This window comes from Esox lucius, chromosome 23 (genome assembly GCF_011004845.1).
Source record: "Esox lucius isolate fEsoLuc1 chromosome 23, fEsoLuc1.pri, whole genome shotgun sequence".
Classification (NCBI taxonomy): Eukaryota; Metazoa; Chordata; class Actinopteri; order Esociformes; family Esocidae; genus Esox; species Esox lucius.
Window position 1 is genome coordinate 1,915,043 of NC_047591.1, and position 25,062 is coordinate 1,940,104.

The window sequence follows — 25,062 nt, forward strand, 5'->3', positions numbered from 1 at the left end:
CAGAATCACACCCACGCACAGTATATGGAGGGATACAAAGAGGTGCTCTCAAGACAGAGAGCTGAGGAATGACGTCACCGCAGGAATGAACTTTACACACCACACGCACAGAATAGACACAAAGACAAAAGCAATGTTGCTTTGCTATGTAATTGTACTGTTGTTTGAGTACAATTACAGAAATATCAATGGCATTATTACAACAAGGATAATCAGTGAAGTAAGGGGGAAGTGAATCAGGGATATAGTGTGGGGATAATACTAGTGGGTAACAACAAGCCTGTTAACAAAAACTGGGATGCTGTGTAAAATGCAAATAAAACCAGAATGCAATGATTTCCAAATAATTTATCCCTGTATTTAATTGACAAAATTTCAAAGACAACATATCAAATGTTGAAACTGAAAGGTGTTATTGTTTTGGAAAAATACATGCCAGCAACACATTTCAAAAACGTTGGGACAGGGGCATGTTAACCACTGTATTGCAACGCCTCTTTTTTTTAACAGTACTCTGTAAGCGTTTGGGAACAGAGAAGATCAATTGTTGTATTTTCTGAAATGTATTCTTATTGTTGCACCCGGACCCTTACTGCAGAGCCATGCTATTGTAATATGTGCAGAATGTGGTTTGGCGGTCTTGCTGAAATAAGCAAGGCCTTCCCTGAAAAAAACATCTGGATGGCAGCATAGTGTTCCTCCAAAACCTGTACATATTGTTCAGCATTAATAGTGCCTTCATAGATATGCAAGTCACCCATGCTATGTGCACTAATGCACCCCCATACTATCACAGATGCTGGCTTCAAATTAAAAGTGGGCATATATTTTTAAAGAAACAATAAAAATTCTGAATTTCAACATTTGATAGTTTGTCTTTGTACCATTTTCTATTGGATACAGGGTTTAAATGATTTGCACATCATTGCATTCTGTTTTTATTTACATTTTACACAGCATTACAACAACAAATATGCGTTACTAGTCAGGCGGTGACAGGAGAGGAGCAGTGAAGAAAGAGACATAATATATACAGTGGGGAGAACAAGTATTTGATACACTGCCGATTCTGCAGGTTTTCCCACTTACAAAGCATGTAGAAGTCTATATTTGTATCATAGGTTCTCTTCAACTGTGAGTGACGGAATCTAAAACAAAAATCCAGAAAATGACATTGTATGATTTTTAAGTAATTATTTAGTATTTTATTGCATGACATAAGTATTTGATACATCAGAAAAGCAGAACTTAATATTTGGTACAGAAACCTTTGTTTGCAATTACAGAGATCATAAGTTTCCTGTAGTTCTTGACCAGGTTTTCACACACTGCAGCAGGGATTTTGGCCCACTCCTCCATACAGACCATCTCCAGATCCTTCAGGTTTCGGGTCTGTCGCTGGGCAATACGGACTATCAGCTCCTTCCAAAGATTTTCTATTGGGTTCATTCTGGGGACTGGCTAGGCCACTCCAGGACCTTGAGATGCTTCTTACGGAGCCACTCTTTAGTTGCCTTGGCTGTGTGTTTCGGGTCGTTGTCATGCTGGAAGACCCAGCCACGACCAATCTTCAATGCTCTTACTGAGGGAAGGAGGTTGTTGGCCAAGATCTCGCGATACATGGTGTTGTGGAAATTCTTGAACTGATGTATACTTGGTCCTATACATGTATGAATGAGTTACTAGTCAAAGATGCTGAGAGGGATCTGGTGTTTGACTAAGAGACATCCTTGACCGGCACAAGCGGATTAGAGGGTTACCCGTAAATCAGTAGATCTGTATAACAATTTAGTGTCTCGGTTGATTGTCCAGACATTGTGTCTCCTCAGGAGTTGAGAAGGTTAAGGTGGGGGGACAGCCTGCCCTTTGGGTAAATGTTACACAAGACAGATGGGCAACAACTTACCACACCCCTTCTAACATTTGAAATAAATACGGATTGTTCATGTCTTACGGCAGAGACTCATCGGACAATTATGTTTGTAAGCGTTTGACGAGTGTCTTATTTGCAAATAATTAATAAACTTAATTGTGCCAAGAGAATTTTGTCTCGGTTTCTTACTCCTTTAAGAGTGTCGATCGATGGAATTACTATCACAATGGCCCCATCCATCCTCCCCTCAATACGGTGCAGTCGTCCTGTCCCCTTTGCAGAAAAGCATCCCCAAAGAATTATGTTTCCACCTCCATGCTTCACGGTTGGGATGGTGTTCTTGGGGTTGTACTCATTCTTCTTCCTCCAAACACGGCGAGTGGAGTTTAGACCAAAAAGCTCTATTTTTGTCTCATCAGACCACATCACCTTCTCCCATTCCTCCTCTGGATCATCCAGATGGTCATTGGCAAACTTCAGACGGGCCTGGACATGCGCTGGCTTGAGCAGGGGGACCTTGCGTGCGCTGCAGTATTTTAATCCATGACAGCGTAGTGTATTACAAATGGTTTTCTTTGGTCCCAGCTCTCTTCAGGTCATTGACCAGGTCCTGCCGTGTAGTTCTGGGCTGATCCCTCACCTTCCTTCTGATCACTGATGCCCCATGAGGTGAGATCTTGCATGGAGCCCCAGACCGAGAGAGATTGACAGTCATCTTGAACTTCTTCCATTTTCTAATTATTGCACCAACAGTTGTTGCCTTCTCACCAAGCTGCTTGGCTTTTGTCCTGTAGCCCATCCCAGCAATCTGCAGCTCTACAATTTTTATCCCTTACACAGCTCTCTGGTCTTGGCCATTGTGGAGAGGTTGGAGTCTGTTTGAGTGTGTGGACAGGTGTCTTTTATACAGGTAACAAGTTCAAACAGGTGCAGTTAATACAGGTAATGAGTGGAGAACAGGAGGGCTTCTTAAAGAAAAACTAACAGGTCACCTACCAACCATTCTAACTGGTTGGTAGGTGATCAAATACTTATGACATGCAATAAAATGCAAATTAATTGTAAAAAGAAAATCATACAATGTGATTTTCTGGATTTTTGTTTTAGATTCCATCTCTCACAGTTGAAGTGTACCTATGATAAAAAATACAGACCTCTACATGCTTTGTAAGTATGAAAACCTGCAAAATCGGCAGTGTATCAAATAATTGTTCTCCCCACTGTAGATCTCCATATATTCTCCGATAACAATAATAACAATAATATATATATTTTTACATTATATTTCTAGAAAACAAAATAAATCATGACTAAGTAGTATACTAAATTAAATTAATGTAAAATTCTTACTCACCATTAAGAAAGTATTTCCATGTAAGTTTGACATGTAATATTTGATTAGATTTTTTTAAACTAATTGTTGACTGTATTCACAAAATGTTTCTAGTTCCCCTACCTCATAGTAAAGGTCAGCGGGTTCTGCAGTCAAGCTGCTGACCCCTTCCAAGTCTGCTGGCACCCAGGGCAACAACCGACATCTCCGCACGAGAGGGTCACTCTCACCATAAGCATAGTCTCGTGTTACTTCCTCTAAAAGCCAGGAAAGAAATAGTAGAAAAAGAAGAGGTAGACATACACTGTGTGCACAAATATTAGGCAAGTGAGTATTCTGATCGTATCATTATTTCTATGCACATTTTCCAACTACAAACCATATAAACTTGAATGCTCATTGAATTGAATCATTTTCATGTAAAATTTATTGGTGTAATGAGGGAGGGTGTGGCAACAGTGAATAACACCTAATATCAAGGTGTGGATAATTATTAGGCAACTTCATTACCTCAGGTGAAATGTGCCAAACAAGAGATTAAACTGACACTGAAAAGTAAATTGTAATTTTTTTTGTAAAATGCTTTTCAGATGGATGCAACACTCTTGAAAAAGCTAAATTATTGAGGCATGACCACTGGACAATCAAAGGTTTTGTTGCAAATAATCAACTGGGGTGCAAAAAACACATGGAGAAAAAAAGACGCAAATTAACTGCAAAATACTTGAGAAGAATTAAACGTAAAGCTACCAGGAACCCAATATCCTCCAGTGCCATCATATTCCAGAACTGCAGCCTGGAGTGTCCAGAAGTACAAGGTGTCAAGTGCTAAGAGATATGGCCAAGGTCAAGAAGGCTGAAACACAATCACCATTGAATAAGATTTTCTACTGTATAGATTGTACTTTATAGAAGAAATGTACTGTATAGACTGGGCAAAGAAATACCAGAAGACAGACTTTTCAAAGGTTTTATGGACAGATGAAATGAGAGTGACTCTTGACAGACCAGATGGATGGGCCCGTGGCTGGATCATTAATCGACACACGGCACCACTTCAGTTAGGCGCCAGCCAGGTGGAGGAGGGGTACTGGTATGGGATGCTATCATTAAGGATGAGGTAGTTGGACCTTTTCGGGTTGAAGACGGACTGAAACTCAACTCCCAAACCTACTGCCAGTTTCTGGAAGATACTTTGTGGTACAGGAAGAAGTCCTCAGCATTCAAGAAGGCCATGAACTTCATGCAGGACAATGCTCCATCACATGCATACAAGTACTCCTCTACTTGGCTAGCCAGCAAGGGCCACAAAGATGCCCGAATAATGACCTGGCCCCCTTCCTCTCCTGACTTAAATCCTATTGAGAATTTGTGGGCCCGTCTCAAATGTGAGATTTACAATCAGGCAGAGATGGGGACAAGTCACACATGGTCAAGTCCAAGCAAGTCTCAAGTCTTAACCATCAAGTCTCGAGTCAAGTCACAAGTCACAGTTCAGATAAATCAAGCAAGTCAAGTCAAGTCAAGGGTTCACCCTAAGCAAGTCAAGTCGAGTCCTTATAAGTTTCAAGTCAAGTCAAGTCACAGTACTAAAGAGATGAACACACACACACACTGTCCTCTGTTTCTGACGTGCGCTCGGTGCGAAGCTCGATTTCAAAATCAAATATTTTTCTCCTCCGCGGTACAATTCTTTGGGGGGACGAAGCGGAGGGAACTTGAATCAGCCTGAAGGGGTTGAATTCGCTATAACAACCGCCTCGCTATACCTTATCCTGCTTATTACATGGCTACCTACCAAATAAATCAATAATTTGACACAACATTTCTGACTCGAGTCAAGTCATGTGACTCGAGTCCCCCACCTCTGCAATCAGGGAAGACAATACACCTCTTTGAACAGCATTTGGGAGGCTGTGGTTGCTGCTTCAACAAAAGCTGAACGTGAACAGATCAAGAAAGGCTCATGGCAGTTATTGAAAAGAAGGGTGGTTATATTGGTCACTGAATATGTTTGAAAAGAAAAAAAACATTAATTGTAATTTTGTGTTACATATTTGCTACACTTAGAATAAACCAAGAGGATATGTGGACATCTGGGTTAAGAAGACATCTTCAAACCAATCTAACAGACTTTGTTGATTCGCTGTAGGCATTCAAATAATGTGTGAAGAAAGGACGAGGGGAAGGGGGAAAGCTTTTGATGCGTTCCAGTTGTACTCGGAGGTCAGAGTTTTAAGTCAAAAGTTTAAACTGAAACTCCCCTTCAAGTCGGAATTCCAACTCAGAAAGTCGTAAGAACCCCACTCGCCCCAAGTTCATAATCCAAGATGGCAGCACCTTGTATCATCAGTAAGTGAAAGCTGTATATTTTAGCAATTGTATGTATGTTTGTCTCAACAAACCAGTTTGGGTTGTAACTCGAAATCGTCTTTTGAATATGTAGAGCTACTGTTTGTTAAATGAATGACTAAAATATAAGAGCTCTATCATGGTGTGATGTTAACAATGTGGTTTCCTTTTAGTAGACGCTAGGCCTTTACAGCAGTGTGACTGCTCTAGCTGACACTGCTCTGCATCAAGCCTATCTTCCAAACCAATGTGGTCACCAATACCATCTCGGAAATGCAAAAATGTGGATGATGAGGTGATGCAGTTTCTACAAGAGGCAGAAAAGACCAGTTGGTGGCGCCATGAAGAGGCACTAACACAACCTCAGGTCTGCACAGCAGGGCTTTGAGTCATTGATGTCCAGGTTGTTTGACAAGCTGTGCTTAATGTTTTTCTGTGTGTATAGTTATACTTTTAAGCTGCTATACGTATGTATATGGTTGGTTATATTTTTTGTATTAGTAATCATCTGTTTGTTATATCATGTGTGAAATTTGCATACAGTATCTCAGTGAGTACACCCCTCACATTTTTGTAAATATTTGATTATATCAACACTGACGAAATTACACTTTGCTACAATGTAAAGTAGTGAGTGTACAGCTTGTATTACAGTGTAAATTAGCTGTCCCCTCAAAACAACTCAACACAGCCATTAATGTCTAAACCGCTGGCAACAAAAGTGAGTACACCACAAATTGGGCCCAATTACCCATTTTCCCTCCGCAGTGTCATGTGACTCGTAAGTGTTACAAGGTCTCAGGTGTGAATGGGGAGCAGGTGTGTTATATTTGGTGTTATCGCTCTCACATTCCCTCATACTGGTCTCTGGAAGTTCAACATGGCACCTCATGGCAAAGAACTCTCTGAGTATCTGAAAAAAAGAATTGTTGCTCTACATAAAGATGGCATAGGCTATGAGAAGATTGCCAAGTCCCTGAAACTGAGCTGCAGGAAGGTGGCCATGACCATACAGCGGTTTAACAGGACAGGTTCCACTAAGAACAGGTCTTGCCATGGTTGACCAAAGAAGTTGAGTGCACATGCTCAGCGTCATATCCAGAGGTAGTCATTGGGAAATGAACGTACGAGTGTTGCCAGCATTGCTGCAGAGGTTGAAGGAGTGGGGAGTCAGCCTGTCAGTGCTTAGACCATACGGCGCACACTGCATCAAATTAGTCTGCATGGCTGTCGTCCCAGAAGGAAGATGAGGCACAAGAAAGCCCGCAAACAGTTTGCTGAAGACAAGCAGACTAAGGATATGGATTATTGGAACCATGTCCTGTGGTCTGATGAGACCAAGATAAACGTATTTGGTTCAGTGTGTGGCGGCAACCAGGTGAGTTCAAAGACAAGTGTGTCTTGCCTACAGTTAAGCATGGTGGTGGGAGTGTCATGGTCTGGGGCTTGATGAGTGCTGCTGCTACTGGGGAGCTACAGTTCATTGAGGGAACCATGAATGCCAGAACTTCCTAATATCCCACCCAAGAAGACTCTAGGGAGGATTGGATAAAAAAATTAAAAACAGGTCTGAAAAATGCATGTCAATGAAGGTAAAGTAGGTGACAACAATCATCACTTGACTGTCTCCTCTCTTTCTTAGGTAAATTGAGCTGCCACAAATACAAAGGATGAGCCTCTGTTAAGTGGTGATTTATAGATACATAGTCGGAAACATTGACAGTAAGTATATATGAGTGATTTCTACTGCCTCGCTTCCTGATGAGATGTAGCTGGCTGAGAACCAGGACAACGGCACTATGTCCCTAACCACGGCCGATGTGAGGAGAGCTCTCGAAAAAAGTGAACCCTCGGAAATCATCAGGGCCTGATGGCATTCCATCCCATGTCCTCAGGGGGTGCGCCAACCTCCATATTCAACCTTTCCCTGTCTCTATCTGCAGTCCCTTCCTGCTTCAAACAGACCATCATCCCTGTACCGAAGAAACCCATCAACTGCCTGAACGACTACCGCCCAGTAGCACTGACTTCCATCATCATGAAGTGCTTCGAGCAGCTGGTCAGAGCTCTCATCAGCACCACCCTTCCTGACACCTTGGACCCCTTTCAATTTGCATACCACACTAATAAATCTACAGACAATGCCATCGTCCTGACGACACACACTACCCTCTCCCACCTGGAAAAAGGCAACTCATAAGTGAGGATGCTGTTTATGGACAACATCTCTGCATTCAACACCATTTTACCTGTTAAGCTTGTTCCTAAGCCAAGGACGCTGCAGGGCTGCATATACTCAGTCCCCTCCTGTACTCTCTGATCACACGACTGCTCGGCCACAGCTTCAACACGATCCTTAAATTCATGGATGACACAACCATCCTGGGTCTCATGTCCAACAATGATGCGACTGCTTATAGAGAGGAGGTAAAGAACCTGGCTACATGGTGCCAGGAAAACAACCTCTGTCTCAAGTCTGCAAGACTAAGATGATCGTGGACTTCAGGAAGCGGCAGAGCGGGGGTCATGCCCCCATACACATCAGTGGAGCTGAAGTGGAGAAAGTCTCTAGGCGAGTTTCTAGGTGTGTTCATCAAAGATAACCTCACTTGGCCCAGACAAGCAAACTCAGCAGTAAAGACTGGCCAAAAACAACTTTACTTCCTGAGGAGACTCAAGAAGTTTGGCATATCTGTGAAAACTCTCACCTACTTCTACAGTTGTGCTGCAACATTTCTCTAGTGTTGGCTGAAATGGACAGCAAAGCACTGCAATCATTTGTCTTTCGGTTGAATTTAAGTATTAAAGGATTTTAAAAGCATTTTGATCTACAATTTTACAGATATAGACCAACAGGGATGCTCGTAATAACAGCTTCCAAATGCCTAACAAAGCACTGTGAAACAGAAGCTCAGAAACAGCATAGTCCTAGTACATCCAAGGTATTTAAAATGTATTTTTTAAGATTTACAATTCTTAAAGTACATTTCTCAGTATGGCATCCACTAAAACAGAATTTGTCCACTGCATTTAAACCATTACCCATCCATACACAGCAGTGGGCAGTCACAGTGCAGCAGGCAACTGTAGTGCAACAAACTGTAATAAATAGGTAGCGCAATTAGCACAGTTATAATAACAGCAGCAAAACACACATTTCAATAAACTAATAAATACATTTCAATAAACAAATGTATACCAATGTTACGTGTGGAAGCATGCAGAGCCATTCACAGGAGAGGTTACGCAAACACACGTTTATTGCTGCATAAAACACTCTCACACTGCGTAAAAAAGAAAGGTACTGCACAACGCAGTTAAATCCAAATAATAATAATGCACCACCAAACAGTAGTGAAATATTTACCTGTTAAGTGTTATTTGTTGTTTGTCAAAAGAAAATTTTGTCAGATCCAGAATATTATATCTTGTTAAAAGAAATTTAATGTTAAGCTTTTCAAGTGCCTGATTCTTGTGTACAATGAATGAAGGCATGTATGTGTGGCAACAACTGCTTGCATGCCAATATTAGACGCCCAAGGTGAACTGAAGCGTGACGTTCACTGCTGTGAGAGAGAGGAACGTTAGACGTGCTCACAAAATGTATGTCAGTTAGCCTTCATTGATAGCCTATATTGATTTTGTAGAAAAAAAAAAAAAAGAATATCCAAGTAGTGAAACACTGAATACCTACCCAACAAACGAATATCCGAATATTAAAATATTTGGGTCAAGCCCTATCAAAGACCAAGGCCACCCAGGCTATATTCTGTTCACACTGCTGCCTTCTGGAAGACGCTAACGGAGCATTGGGGCACGCACGTCCAGACTCAATAACAGTTTTTTCCCTCAGGCCATAAGGCTCCTCGACAAACAACACTGATTCATGATCATACTGATCACACATTTTGAGCGTGGCATGGTTGTTGGTGCCAGACGGGCCGGTCTGAGTATTTCACAATCTGCTCAGTTACTGAGATTTTCATGCACAAACGTTTCTAGGGTTTACAAAGAATAGTGTGAAAAGGGAAAAACATCCAGTATGCGGCAGTCCTGTGGGCGAAAATGCCTTGTTGATGCTAGAGGTCAGAGGAGAATGGGCAGACTGATTCAAGTAGATAGAAGAGCAACTTTGACTGAAATAACAACTCTTTACAACCGAGGTATGCAGCAAAGCATTTGTGAAGCCACAACACGCACAACCTTGAGGCGGATGGGCTACAACAGCAGAAGACCCCACCGGGTACTACTCATCTCCACTACAAATAGGAAAAAGAGGCTACAATTTGCACAAGCTCACCAAAATTGGACAGTTGAAGACTGGAAGAATGTTGCCTGGTCCGATGAGTCTCGATTTCTGACATTCAGATGGTAGAGTCAGAATTTGGCATAAACAGAATGAGAACATGGATCCATCATGCCTTGTTACCACTGTGCAGGCTGGTGGTAGTGGTGTGAGAGATGTTTTCTTGGCACACTTTCGGCCCCTTAGTGCCAATTGGGCATCGTTTAAATGCCACGGCCTACCTGAGCATTGTTTATGACCACCATGTACCCATCCTCTGATGGCTACTTCCAGCAGGATAATGCACCATGTCACAAAGCTCGAATCATTTCAAATTGGTTTCTTGAACATGACAATGAGTTCACTGTACTGAAATGGCCCCCACAGTCACCAGATCTCAACCCAATAGAGCATCTTTGGGATGTGGTGGAACGGGAGCTTCGTGTCCTGGATGTGCATCCCACAAATCTCCATCACCTGCAAGATGCTATCCTATCAATATGGGCCAACATTTCTAAAGAATGCTTTCAGCACCTTGTTGAATCAATGCCACATAAAATTAAGGTAGTTCTGAAGGCGAAAGGGGGTCAAACACAGTATTAGTATGGTGTTCCTAATAATCCTTTAGGTGAGTGTATATACTATGTATTAAATTGCCATACTTGCCATATCTATAATATTAAATATTACATTTGTTGCTATGTACACCAATCAGCCATAACAATATGACCACCTGCCTAATATCCCCTTTTGCCACCAAAACAGCCCTGACCCATCAAGGCACGGACTCCACTAGACCTCTGATGTGCTGAGGTATCTGGCACCAAGATGTTAGCAGCAGATCCTTTAAGTCCTGTAAATTGCGAGGTGGGGCCTCCATGGATCGGACCTGTTTGTCCAGCACATCCCTCAGATGCTCGATTGGATTGAGATCTGGGGGATTTGGAGGCCAAGTCAATACCTTGAACTCATTGTTGTGTTCCTCAAACCATTCCTGCTTTGTGGCAGGGTGCATTATCCTGCTTAAAGAGGTCAATGCCATCAGGGAATACCGTTACCAACGTCTGCAACAATGCTTAGGTAGGTGGTACATGTCATAGTAACATCCACATGAGTGGCAGGACCCAAGGCTCCCAGCGGAACATTGCCCAAACAATCACATTGCCTCCGCCGGCTTGCCTCCTTCCCATAGTGCATCCTGGTGCCATGTGTTCTCCAGGTAAGTGACGCACATGCACACGGCCATCCACTTGATGTACAGTGAAAGGAAATGTGATTCATCAGACCAGGCCACCTTCTTCCATTGCTCCTTGGTCCAGTTCTGATGCTCACGTGCCCATTGTAGGTGCTTTCAGCAGTGGACAGGGGTCTGCATGGGCACCATGACTGGTCTGCGGATACCTAGCCCCATACGCAAACTGCAATGCACTGTGTTCTGACAACTTTCGATTAGTACCAGTATTACATTATTCAGCAATGTGAGCTTCAGTAGCTCGTCTGTTGGATCAGACCACACAGGCAATCCTTGGCCCTGTCATGACCCCAAGGCTTTTCCTTTCTTGGACCACTTTTGACAGGTTCTGACCACTGCAGGCCGGGAACACCCCACAAAGGATGCAGATTTGACCCTAGCCATCACAATTTGGCCCTTTTCAAAGTAGCTCATATCCTTACGCTTGCCCATTTTTCCTACTTCTAACATCAACTTTGAGGACAGAATGTTCACTTGCTGCCTAATATATCCCACCCACTGACAGGTGCCATGATAACGTGATTATCAGTGTTATTCACTTCACTTGCCAGTGGTCATAATGTTATGGCTGATGGGTGTATATTATATGGCTTTATTTTTTGCTATACATTTTGCTTTATATATTTTTCTTAATTCTTACTACATAGGTGTCAGGTGTTATGTCACAAGAATTTCATTGTGCAGGATGATGTGGTGTTATTCGGTACATTTGATAAACTTGAAACTTGAACAACCAATTTCTACCAAATTGCTGCTAGTATATGTTATGTACAGTTGTGCTCAAAAGTTTGCATACCCTTGGAGAAATGGTAATATATTTACCATTTGTAAAGAATACTGTATAACCGTAAATGGCTTTAGTTTAGGTTTACCCTGAATGTTGTAGCCAGCTAAGTTTCGGTCTATCCTGACCCAGAAAGCATGCCCGGGTGCGTACTTAGAAAATCCACAAGAAATAGACGCAATATAACCGTAAACAGTGAGCATTGTGTTAAACTGACTAACGTTTCTTATCAAGTTTACCTCCACCACAAACAGTGTCTACGAACTGTATGGCTTTTGCCACTGGCTGTTTTAACAATTTATTAGCCAGTAACAGGCTTATTAGTATCTACTAACTTCCTTGGAATAGTCATGAGAATTGAGCAATTGCTAACCACTAGGCTATTTAACAAGGGTTACTTAGCCAGTCACTCACTCACTAAGGGACATTCGTTCTTCTTGGCGAGCTCCGCTTACACGGTCCGACAAAACAATTAACTGACTCCTGTTTAAAAGTCTGCATACACTTAATTCTTGATACTGTGTATTGCCCCCTTTAGCATCAATGACAGAGTGCAATCTTTTGTAATTCTTGCAGGTCATTAGTCTTGGCAAAATGGCTCCAGGTCATGCAAAGTCTTTAGTCGTCTTGCATGAACTGCATGTTTGAGATCTCCCCAGAGTGGCTCAATGATATTAAGGTCAGGAGACTGTGATGGCGACTCCAGAACCTTCACCTTTTCTTCTGTAACCACTGGAGGGTCAACTTGGCCTTGTGCTTAGGGTCATTGTCATACTGGAAAGTCTAAGAGCATCCCATGCGCTGCTTTCGTGCAGAAGAATGCAAATTGTCTCCCAGTATTTTCTGATAACATGCAGGATTCATTTTGCCATCAACTTTCACAAGATTCCCCATGCCTTTAAGAGCTCCCCAAACATCAGTGAGCCACCACAGGGTCAACAGTGGGGATTGTATTCTGTTTACTATAGGCTTTGTTGACCCCTCTCCAAGTCATAAAGCTCTATTTTGGTCTCGTTACTCCAAATTACAGTGTGCCAGAAGCTGTGAGGCGTGTCAAGGTGTTGTTGGGCATCTCCTGAGGTTACCTGTGGGTTTTTCTTTGTATCCCAAACAATTCTTCTGGCAGTTTTGGCTGAAAACGTTCTTGGTCTACCTGACCTTGGCTTGGTATCAAGAGATCCTGAATTTTTCACTTCTTAAGTGATAGAACAGTACTGAATGGTGTTTGCAAGGCTTTTGATATATTTTGATATCCTTTACCATCTTTATAAAGTTTCATTACCTTGTTACGCAGGTCTTTTGACAGTTATTTTCTGCTCCCCATGGCTCAGTATCTAGCCTGCTCAGTGCATTCACGTGAGAGCTAACAAACTCATTGACTATTTATACACAGACACTAATTGCAATTTAAAAAGCCTCAGGTGTGGGAAATTCACCTTTAATTGCCATTTTCACCTGTGTGTATGTAACAAGGCCAAACATTCAAGGGTATGGAAACTTTTGATCATGGCCATTTGGGTGATTTCTGTTATCATTATGATTTAAAAAGGAGCCAAACATCTGTGATAATACATGCCTTCATATGATCACTATCCTTAAATAAAAGAAGTTTTTTTGCATGTTCAGTCATATTTTCAAAATCAATGCCAAAATTTCTCCAATTTCTGCCAGGGTATGCAAACTTATGAGACCAACTGTATATTTTGTATATTATATATCGGGTGCTTAGAAAAATCTGATGCTCAGCATTTCTAGACAACATTTTGCCTATAGAATGTATAAAATAAATAGGAAATGTACTTGCTTGGAATTAAATTAAAATTCAGCCAGATTGAAACAAAAAAGAAATTCTGTCAATGGGCTACATGTAAAAAAAATTGCTAATCACATGCTTTCAAATATTAAGTGCTCAACATTTAACTAGTGCATATATTGGCTGTAAAAACGAAAACATAAAATTGACTTAAATTAAATAACATTATGCTAAATGTCTGTCTATAGTAACTTGGAATTCCCATTTAGAAACACGAGGTGTGCCAGAGTCTGTGGCTTCAGGATCATGTTACATGACATTTCTTATCATTGCTGTAGGCCATCGAGTTTGCCTCGAAACCGGTTGCACCAGATCATCCCTTAACAACCTCTCGGTTTTAAATCTTCGATCCAAGACCGCAGCTGGGACAAGATGCTTATCTTAATAGTACCGTGTTAAACAAGTGGAAACACTCTCTGATAGTGTAGTTTTCCAATAAAAACAGATAATGGAAGGTCATTTTCTGCATAAAGGCCAGAGCTTAAATTCAGTGTCTGCTTACAATAACTGATTTTGTGTTTCAGTGTTTCAAATATTACTGTTGCAATACAGTAATAAGAAAGAATTTGTCTAAATACTTTAACAAGGAATTATAAATATAGCTGTTTGCTTTCTAAATTTCAAGAGTATGTCTATAATTAGAGGCTAAAGTTATGTTTTTAGAAAATACTGCTCAGAATAACATTGTGGAATGGAAAAATCTACAATTTGATAAGAATCCATGCTGTACAAACATTGTTGTTAAACTGCACTTTAATGGCAGGAAATGGAGAGAAGAAATGTATAAGTATTTCTTATAAAATGAGAAACCGATGTTATTCTCATGGCCTGTACATGAACAAAAGTAGTGACAGGTGATTTATTCATCCTATGTAAAGAATATTCAATGCATCTTGTTTGAAACTGTCTAGAGAAAGATCTTACATGTCCTGTTGATTACATTAGAAATATCCATGACAATTGTATAAATATGTTGCTGGACCGCGTAAGCAGAGCCGGCAAAGCACAGCGAATGGAAAGCACTGGATACGTCTTTTTCGTCCAGAACATTAAATTCAGCGAACAACCCGGGATACCATTTATTGAGCTTACCTGAGCAAGCACCTAGAAAACGCTGCCAACAAAGGAAGTGTCAGAAGCGGGGTGGAGTTTTGGTCCGACTGCGGCTGCGCAGAAACCGTGCTCCTCTCCCAAGTATTCTCTTAGCGAACGTCCAGTCACTAGACAGCAAGCTGGACAAGCTTATGAGCAGGCTAGCTTTCCAGCAGGACATTAATAACTGTAACATCTTACGATTAAATGTTGCCCTTACTCTCTACCCCGGGAGTTTACATGAGTCATTTTAACAGCTGTGTTAAAATGCCCCAAGCCAACACTGGGGCTGCGCTCACTGAACGTTGCCTTTATTTTTGCTGGCAATTTTAACGCCGCCAATCCGAAGAAAGTCTACCGAAGTTTAAAAAACTCAACTTCCCGACACGCAGGAAAAACACTGGACAATGTCTACTCTCCATTTCCTCACGGATATAAGGCTTTCGGCAAATCAGACCATGCGTCGATACTGTTGCTCCCTGCTTACAGGCAGAGGCTAAAACAAGAGAAGCCAGTGACAAGGTTCATTCAACGATCGATGCACGAATCGGACGCCAATTTACGTGACTGTTTCCTCACCACAGACTAGAAAATGTTCTGATAAGCATCTGGAGGCAATATCTATGAATACACAGAGTCAGTGACCACGGACTGCAGCATTCAACTCCGGCAGCAAGGACAATTATAAGAAATCCGGTATGATCTCAATAAAAACTGCAAAAAGTCAATACAGAGTCAAAGAAGAATCGCTCTACCAGGGCTCCAATACCAGGAACATGTGTAGTGGTCTGAGAAACATCACTGACTATAAAGGCTATTCAGGCAGTGTGAGGGAAGTGCCGGCTTCTCTCCCAGAGGAACTGAACTCTTTCTATACTTGCTTTGAGAACATTCATCCCTGGCATGGATACGCAAATGGACCAGGACGTCTGCCCTTTCCAAATGATCTCATCACATGTCTGTAATGCCCTAAAAAGGCACCCGCAAGGCTCCTGGACCAGATAACATCTCAGGCCGTGTTCTCAAGGTCTGTGCTGACCAACTGACTGATGTCTTTACTGATATCTTCAACCTGTCACTACGTTAGTCAGTGGTCCCCACCTGCTTCAAAAAGTCCATCATTGTTCCTGTACTAAAAAAGCAAAAAGTCCTCTGCATGAATGACTACCGCCCTGTAGCACTCACAACCAATCATCATGAAGCGCTTTGAGTGGCCAGTTAAAACACATCACAGACTACATGCCGGCAACACATGACCCGGTACAGGCCATTGCTCTGACCCTCCACTCTCTCATCTGGACAAAAGGAAGACATATGTGAGAATGCTGTTCGTTGACCATAGCCCAGCCTTCAACACCGGCAGTTAAGCTCAGGGATCTGGGTTTTGACCCCAATGTGTGCAGAATGGATCCTGCACTTCCTGACGGGCAGACCCCAGGTGGTGCGGATGGGCAACGCCACCTCCTCCTCACTGACTCTCAGTACTGGTTCCCCCAAGGGCTGTGTGCTGAGCCCACTCCTGTACTCTCTCTTCACTTAAGACTGCCTGGCAACTCACGTCTCCAACACCATCGTTAAGTTTGCTGACGACACCACCATCATAGGCCTGATTTCTGACAATGATGAGTAAGCCTATAGAGACGAAGTAAGGTCACTGACTTTGTAGTGCCAGGATAAGAACCTCCAGCTCAATATCAGCAAAACGAAGGAGATGATTGTTGATCACAGGAAGCAGCAGCGTGGAGACCAAGCCCCCATACACATCAATGGGTCTACAGTAGAGATAGTTCACAACATCAAATTCCTCAGGGTCAACATCAGTGGTGACTTGACCTGGTCTCATCACTCTAACGTCGTGGTGAAGGAAGCCAGGAAACGTCTCTTCTTCCTACGCCGATTAAGGATATTTGGCATGGATTCCAGGATACTCACCAACTTCTACATTTGCACTATCGAGAATATCTTGACAGGCTGTGTCACCGCCTGGTATGGCAGTTGCACCGCCCTCGACCCCAAAGACTTCAGAGGATGATTAAAACAGCAGAGAGCATCACAAAGTCTGACCTGCCATGCCTGCAAGATCTCTACACAGAGAGGTGTAGGAGGAGGAACAAATGGATCATTACAGATCCCAGCCACCCATGCCGGGGACTGTTTACCAAGCTGCCGTCAGGCAGAAGGTACAGGAGTATTCAGTCCAAAACAAACAGGCTATGGAATAGCTTCTTTCCACAGTCCATGCACAACTGCTACTTATATCATGCAGTCCTGTCACTTTTACATTGCACTACGGTTGCATAGTTGTATAGTTATTATTATTGATGTGTGTTTTTGTATAGTGTTATTCCTGATTGACTGTTTTTTTAATTATAATTAGTGTTACCTTTTAACTGCACTGTTGGAAGTAGGAAAACCAAGCATTTCATTGCCGTAACTTATTGCAAATGACAAATAAACCTTTTGAACTTGAATGTCTGTTACTGAATGAGTGACTCACTACCCATTGTTAAAAAGCATAGTGGTTAGAGAGGCGGACTGCCATGTAGGACTGCCGTGTAGGCATTGTACAGCATACAATTTTAATAGAAAAAAAACAAGAATTTAGTGGACATGTTTGAATTCATTTTGGGTGTTCTAAAAATCAACACAGGGTCAAAATTATACATACAGGGTCAAAATTATACATACAGCACACCGAATATATGATTGTATGTCCATTGGTAAACTGACTCGATTTAAGCACGGTCCACACATTTTCAATAGGGTTGAACTCAGGACTTTGGGAAGGCCCTTCCAAAAGCTTAATGTTAGCTTGCTTTATCCATTCCACAACCAGTCTTGATGTGTCTGGGGTCTTTGTTCTGTTGGAACACCCAACTGTATCCACGTTTCAACCATCTGACTGATTGAGGTTATGCTGAAGAATTCTGAGGTAGTCCTCCTTCATTTTGACATCAGCTTTGTGCAAAGCACCAGTTTTACTGGCCACAAAACAGCCCCAGAGGATGATGCTACCACCACACCATGCTTAACAGCTAATACAGTGCTCTTGTGGCCAAACAACTCAATCTTTGCCTCATCTGACCATAAAAACTTTTTCCAGAAGGCCTTTCTTTGCCCATGTGGTCAGCTGCAAAGTTTAGTCGAGCCTGGAGGTGTTGATTTTGGAGCAGGGACTTCTATCTTGGACGGCAGGCTTTCAGTCCATGGCAATCACTGTCTACACTCGCTTGTCTGAAGACAGTGACACTGGTGTTGCAGCTGCTTCCAGTTCATGGCAGACCTGTGCCTTGTTTAGTCCTGGATTGTTCCTGACTATCCGAGCCCATTTCCTCTCAGCTGAGGGTGACAGTTTGGGTCACCCTCAGTTTGACAGTTTGGGATCTTCCAGACCTTGGCAAAGTGGCTACATCTCCCAATAACTTTGACTTACGTACCAATTGTTTCAGCCAATGATCTTGGAGTCTGCAGTTAATTAGAAATGGCTCCAAGAGATATTCCTGACATATGTAAATCTACCATCCTCTTTCTCAGATCTGCAGTGAGCTCCTTGAACTTTCAAATTTTCCTGTGTTGTCCAATCCAATGAGTGCTGTCAATCAAACCCTTTTTATGTTGGCACAGAAAAGATACCAGCTGTAGTCAATCATGATAACTAACAGGAAGTTAATGGGCCTTGGGCTGGGCAAATTAAAGGACATTTTGGAACTTTCATCACCACATCTAAGTGGGCATATGTATTTTTGACCCTGTATGTATAATTTTGACCCTGTGTGGATTACAGAAAATCCAAAATTAATGAAAACCTACGCACCAAATTCTATTTTTTCTATTAAAGATGTACAGTATGTTGTACAATAATTCTCCACCATAAAAAGAACAGTTCAAAGAAATTACTGAAAGCCCAATATACCATGACATTCATGTCCATGATGAGTGTATATAAACGTTCGACCGCAACTGTACATTATAGTAAGCCTAAAAAGAAACTATTTTACGGCTATATAGTGACTATTTCTGGTGGATTTTTCAAGTACACATCCATCCATGCTTCTTAGGAAAAAATAGACAGACCACAATCTCTTGCACAGTAAAAGAGGGGTTTCCACGATTCTTTCATCTTTTCACTTGACGAAAAAGTTATCACCACCTAAATCGATAGCTATTGTATCAATGTCATTCACAAAGGAAAGAAAAACACATTTTGTTGTGCCATGAAATGAAATAGCTCTGTAAGTGTAAAGCACACCTTCAGACACGCTAGCAATTGCCCATTACTGACTGACTGTTGAAAATGTCCAGTGGCAAAAGCCATACAGTTCATTGATGCTATTTATGGTGGAAGTAAACTTAAGACACATTAGTCAGTTTAACACAATGTTTAATGGTGTCTAGCTAAATATTCAAAGTTAGCATGATGTTAATCCATGACAAAATTATCTAATGTCGAGATGCAATTTTATGACAAGGTAGTATGTCCCAATGGGTCCCAATACCGGCATACTAGCTTACTATATACAAAACAGTACATAGTTCACCATCATCCATGAAATACATACTTGTAGTATGTAGTATGTTATTTGAGATTCAGCCATTGCTTTCGATTTACATTGTAGTTCACAGAGTGGTTGGCAATTCAATTGTTATTGTTTTCTAAAGAAATGAACCAGCCATGGAGTGAATGGAATCATTGTTTATATTATTGTACAGTTATTAGCTAGCCCATATACAGTAATATCTTTCTAATTTAACACATTGAATGTAGTGTAGTAACTGACTCTATTAAACCTGTTGTTGGTTTGGATGTTAGCTAATGTGGGGAACTACTTTCAATACCTGTGGAGTTTGGACTAATCGGTTTAACAACACAGAAGTAAACAGACCACATTTCTACACACATATCACGTGCAACAACACCCACTGTTTAAACAGGGTAATGGTTAAAGACAGTCTGCCACATAGGAAACCGTAGATTGAATCCAGCCAAGTGCATCAAGTGCATCCCTTCTAATCACGGGCCGGCAGAACTAGGCTTGCCTGGTTCCTTTTCTTGTTTTTCTGTACTTTAGATATATATTGATTGCTATTGTGTAGATTCCATAGGCTGAGGTGAAAGAGACTCACCTTTAGATAAACTGCCGTATGAACATCTTCAAATGAAAATGTTTTATTCTTTGAATCCATCAAGATTCAAAACAGCCTTCAATGTTATTGTGTGTGAGTAGTGTCTGTAAGCTATGTATTGTTTCGGTTAGCTGTGTGTGTTGCGTCTCTACACTGTGTACACAACCGGAGTGTCAGTACCTCCCTCCTGCAGGTCTTTAAGTGGCCAGAGGATGGTGTAGGCCAACTGGCCCTGTGTGTAGAAGAAGGGGGCCATGCTACAGGTCGGCTGGTCCGAGTGCTGCACCTGGGAGCCAAACTCGTCCATGATATACCAGACAGGAACCTTCTCCTCTGCTGACTGCACATGGGAGGAGAAGAGAAAGAGACAGAGATGAAGAAAGAGAGAGACAGAGAGAAAAAGAGAGAAAGTGTTTGGGAATAGGGAAAATGAGGTTGAAGATACATGAATAATTTCTGCACCTTTATTGGGGAAGGACAGAAACAGACTTCCTAAGGCACCGTACATTCCAATCCAATACACAATAGCAGAAATGGTCTTAAGAATGTTTTATGTAAGGACTCGAATGCAACAAAGTTCCCTCAGTTACTAGGGTTGTCATGGTTAAGAGCTTTTTCACCTCATAAAGCTGGTTGAGAAAATGCAAAGAGTGTGCAAAAATGTTCTCATGGCAAAGGGTGGTTCCTTAGATGAATATAAAAATAATATTGATTTGTTTATCGCTATATCCATACAATGTGATTGAATAGTTTAATGTCTTCACCATTATTCTACAATGAAGAAAGTAGTAAAAATAAAGAAATACCCTTGAAGGTAGGTGTGTCCCAGGGCTACACCAATGATTTATGCTAATGTTGGCTCTAGACTTTCCTGTTTCGACTATACATTTGGTACCAAGGACTTAAGGAGAAGCTCAGGTGGGGAGGGAAGAGTAAACAATCAACGCAATTTGGTTTTCCAGTTTATATTATTCCGGTAGTAAAAGCAAAACTTAATCCAGACCAGTCTATACATTTTAAAGTTTGAACAAAGTTTCTAACTTATACGGTGTAGGAGTAGCAGTGTTCTTAAGAATAATAATAGTAAGATGTATGTCGAAGAACTAAGCAGGGGCTTTTACTGCACAAGCCCCAGTAATAAATACACAGGAACTTTACAAGCAAAGTTACTGTGGCTTGCATTAAAAGTGGGGAGAACAAGTATTTGATAACCTGCAAAATCTGCAGGTTTTCCCACTTATCAAGCATGTAGAAGTCAAATTTTTATCATAGGTACTCTTCAACGGTGAGTGACGGACTCTAAAACAAAAATCCAGAAAATCATTCAATCAAAATAATTGTATGATTTTAAAGTAATTAATTTGCATTTTATTGCATGACATAAGTATTTGATACATCAGAAAAGCAGAACTTAATATTTGGTACAGAAACCTTTGTTTGCAATTACAGAGATCACACATTTCCTGTAGTTCTTGACCAGGTTTGGACACACTGCAGAAGGGATTTTGGCCCACTCCTCCATACAGACCATCTCCAGATCCTTCAGGTATTGGGGCTGTCGCTGGGCAATACGGACTTTCAGCTCCCTCCAAGTCCCACTCCAGGACCTTGAGATGCTTATTACAGAGCCACTCCTTAGTTGCCCTGGCTGTGTGTTTCGGGTCGTTGTCATGCTGGAAGACCCAGCCACGACCCATCTTCAGTGCTCTTACTGAGGGAAGGAGGTTGTTGGCCAAGATCTCGCGATACATGGCCCCAACCATCCTCCCCTCAATACGGTGCAGTCATCCTGTCCCCTTTGCAGAAAAGCATCCCCAAATAATGATGTTTCCACCTCCATGCTTCACGGTTGGGATGGTGTTCTTGGGGTTGTACTCATCCTTCTTCTTCCTCCAAACACGGCGAGTGGAGTTTAGACCAAAAAGCTCTATTTTTGTCTCATCAAACCACATGACCTTCTCCCATTCCTCCTCTGGATCATCCAGATGGTCATTGGCAAACTTCAGACGGGCCAGGACATGCGCTGGCTTGAGCAGGGGGACCTTGCGTGCGCTGCAAGATTTTAATCCATGACGGCGTAGTGTGTTACTAATGGTTTTCTTTGAGACTGTGGTTCCAGCTCTCTTCAGGTCATTGACCAGGTCCTGCCGTGTAGTTCTGGGCTGATCCCTCACCTTCCTCATGATCATTGATGCCCCACGAGGTGAGATCTTGTATGGAGCCCCAGACCGAGGGAGATTGACCATCATCTTGAACTACTTCCATTTTCTAATAATTGCACCAACAGTTGTTGCCTTTTCACAAAGCTGCTTGCCTATTGTCCTGTAGCCCATCCCTGCCTTGTGCAGGTCTAAAATTTTATCCCTGATGTCCTTACACAGCTCTCTGGTCTTGGCCATTGTGGAGAGGTTGGAGTCTGTTTGAGTATGTGGACAGGTGTCTTTTATACAGATAACAAGTTCAAACAGGTGCAGTCAATACAGGTAATGAGTGGAGACAAGAGGGCTTCTTAAAGAAAAACTAACTGTGAGAGCCGGAATCCTTACTGGTTGGTAGGTGATCAAATACTTATGTAATGCCATAAAATGCAAATTAATTATTTAAAAATCATACAAAGAGATTTTCTGGATTTTTGTTTTAGATTCCATCTCTCACAGTTGAAGTGTACCTATGATAAAAATTACAGACCTCTACATGCTTTGTAAGTAGGAAAACCTGCAAAATCGTCAGTGTATCAAATACTTGTTCTCCCCACTGTATTTCAAACAAATTTTCCGCCAATACATTGGTTAGGAACTTTGATAAATCGTACGTTTTCAAAGTCTAAAAAGTCTATCTCGAGATTGGTAAAATATATTTTCATATTTTCTTTTATGAATAGCTGAGAAGTAGAGGAATATATAAAATATTCATACTTTTTGTCTATCTTGCTGGGAAAGTGGTTTAAATAGCTGCTTTTTGGAAAACATTGCTAATAAACATGTTGCTATGGTTACTGCAGTTCCAATATCTTACATTTTTTTCTGATTTAAATAGCTGAGAAGTTAAGGAATATATCTTCCTGGGAAAGTGAGACAAACGGCAGCTGATTGGGGCATTTTGCTATAAAATACATTGCTATGTTTACTGCGGTTGTAGTAGCTCAAGTTTGGGAGGAGGCAATTTCATTTTTTTTTTCTGATTTGAAAAGGTGAGTTGTATAGGTACATTTCCATAAATGCATGTTGGTGTTTCTGGTTCAGAAAGTACTTTCCATTGGAGACGTTTTTGAAAAGTTGCTAAAATCCTGTTGCTATGGTTACTCCGGTTGAAGTAGCTCGAGTTTAGTTTGAGATATTTTTGTATTTTGTTCTGATTTAAATAGCTGACAAGGAGAGGAATGTATAAAGTAATTGTACTTTCTCCGACTTGCTGGGAAAGTGGATTAAAACGGCAGCTGGAAATACTGCACAAAAGTGGGTTGCTATGGTTACTGCAGTTGCAATATCTCAAGTTTGGTAAGAGATTTTCATATTTTTTTCTGATTCTAGTAGGTGAAAGGTAGAAGTACATTTAAGTAAAGCAGTGTTTGTTTATCTTTTTCTGAAAGTATTGGAACTGTTTTCAAAAAGTAGGACAACATCGTATTGCTATGGCTACTCCGGATACAGTAGCTTGAGTTTGGTTAGAGATATTTTTGTAATTTCTTCTGATTTAAATAGCTGAGAGGTTGAGGAACATGTAAAGTATTTGTGGGTTTGTGGGAAAGTGGGTTAAACAGCAGCTATTTGGGTTATATTGCTAAGAATTGGGTTGCTATGGTTACTGCGGTTGCATTATCAAGTTTGGTAAGGGATACTTAAAAAAACAAAAATCTGATTCTTGTAGTTCAAAAGTAGAGGTAAATTTAGCTTAGACTGTGTTTGTGGTTCAGAAAGTGCTTTCCATTGGAGCTGCTTTTGAAAAATATGATAGAATCCTGTTGCTATGGTTACTCCAGTTGTATCTCAAGTTTGGTAAGAGACATTTTGAAAATAAAATTCTGATTTAAATAGCTGTGAAGTACATCTACATTCTCATTCCTCCATGTGGGTGGGTCTGATTCAGAAAATACTTATTGGAGCAGTTTAGAAAATTTGGGAAAAACCCTGTTGTTATGGTTACTACGGTTGCAGTATCTCAAGTTTGGTAAGACATGTTTTCATAATCTTTTCTGATTGAAATAGTTGAGAAGTAGAGGAATATATTACATCTCATACTGTTTGTCTATCTTACTGGGAAAGTGGGTTAAATGGCTGCTCTTTGGGAAATATTGCGTAAAAACATGTGGCTAAATATCTCATGCTTGGTAAGAGATTTTCAAATAGCTGGGATGTAGTCGAAGATAGGAAATGCCCTAACTTTGTGTCTCATTTGCAAAGGGGTCCAAATTGCAGATATTTGTAAGAAGTTCTTCTTCACATTACAATAGCCAAGAATGTGAAGATTCATAACATTTCCTTTATGTAGTTTGCAAAGGTATTAATGTAGGTTGTTCACAACAACTGTGACTTTTCAAAAAGTAATTTGAATGTTGGAGTGTAAACAATGGAAACTTCAGGATTTGAATGTTTAATAAAAGTTAATTTTATCAAAAAGTTGTAGGCAAGCAACTTAATGCGGACCAGTCTACACGTTTTAAAGTTTGAACAAAATTTCTAGCTTAAATGGTGTAGGAGTAGCAGCGTTCTAAAGAATAATAATAAGTATGTCGAAGAACTGACCAGGGGCTTTTGCTGCGCAAGCCCCAGTAATAAACAATAATACCATGCTCAGTTTGTTTATAATACAGCGTCCTCAAACTCCTGGCTCCTTCTCCACCTACACTCGTGAGCCGTGACTCTGCAACTGTAAGCCAGTGCATTCAATATTTAGTTTAATAAGTATTTTGTTAAAACTATATCCTGTTAAAAGCTCTGTTTTTCTACTGAATCAATGGCATCATTCTACCATCTGTCGTTCCAACTCTTTCCATTGAGTCTTTGCATCCCTGTACTGTTGATTTATGTTATTTTATCAGGAATCTGTTTGTTAGATCAAATAAAAAAACATTACGAGAAGCTTAAGACTAAACAAATGATACACACCTGACTATCACAACAAGGATCATTTTCACAGCATATAACGCGTCAACCC

At 41.1% G+C, this 25,062-nt stretch overlaps 1 protein-coding gene across 1 annotated transcript in view; it reads right to left on the reverse strand.

The window, feature by feature from the left end:
- ttll12 (tubulin tyrosine ligase-like family, member 12) overlaps positions 1–25,062 on the reverse strand; it is an 86,568-nt gene that overhangs the window by 27,332 nt on the left and 34,174 nt on the right. Inside the window, exons 4-5 of the mRNA XM_013140101.3 lie at positions 20,089–20,248; positions 3,330–3,463 (exon numbers count right to left, since the gene is read on the reverse strand). Of these exons, the coding sequence (XP_012995555.2) occupies positions 3,330–3,463; positions 20,089–20,248 (294 nt within the window). The remainder of the gene's footprint in view (positions 1–3,329; positions 3,464–20,088; positions 20,249–25,062) is intronic.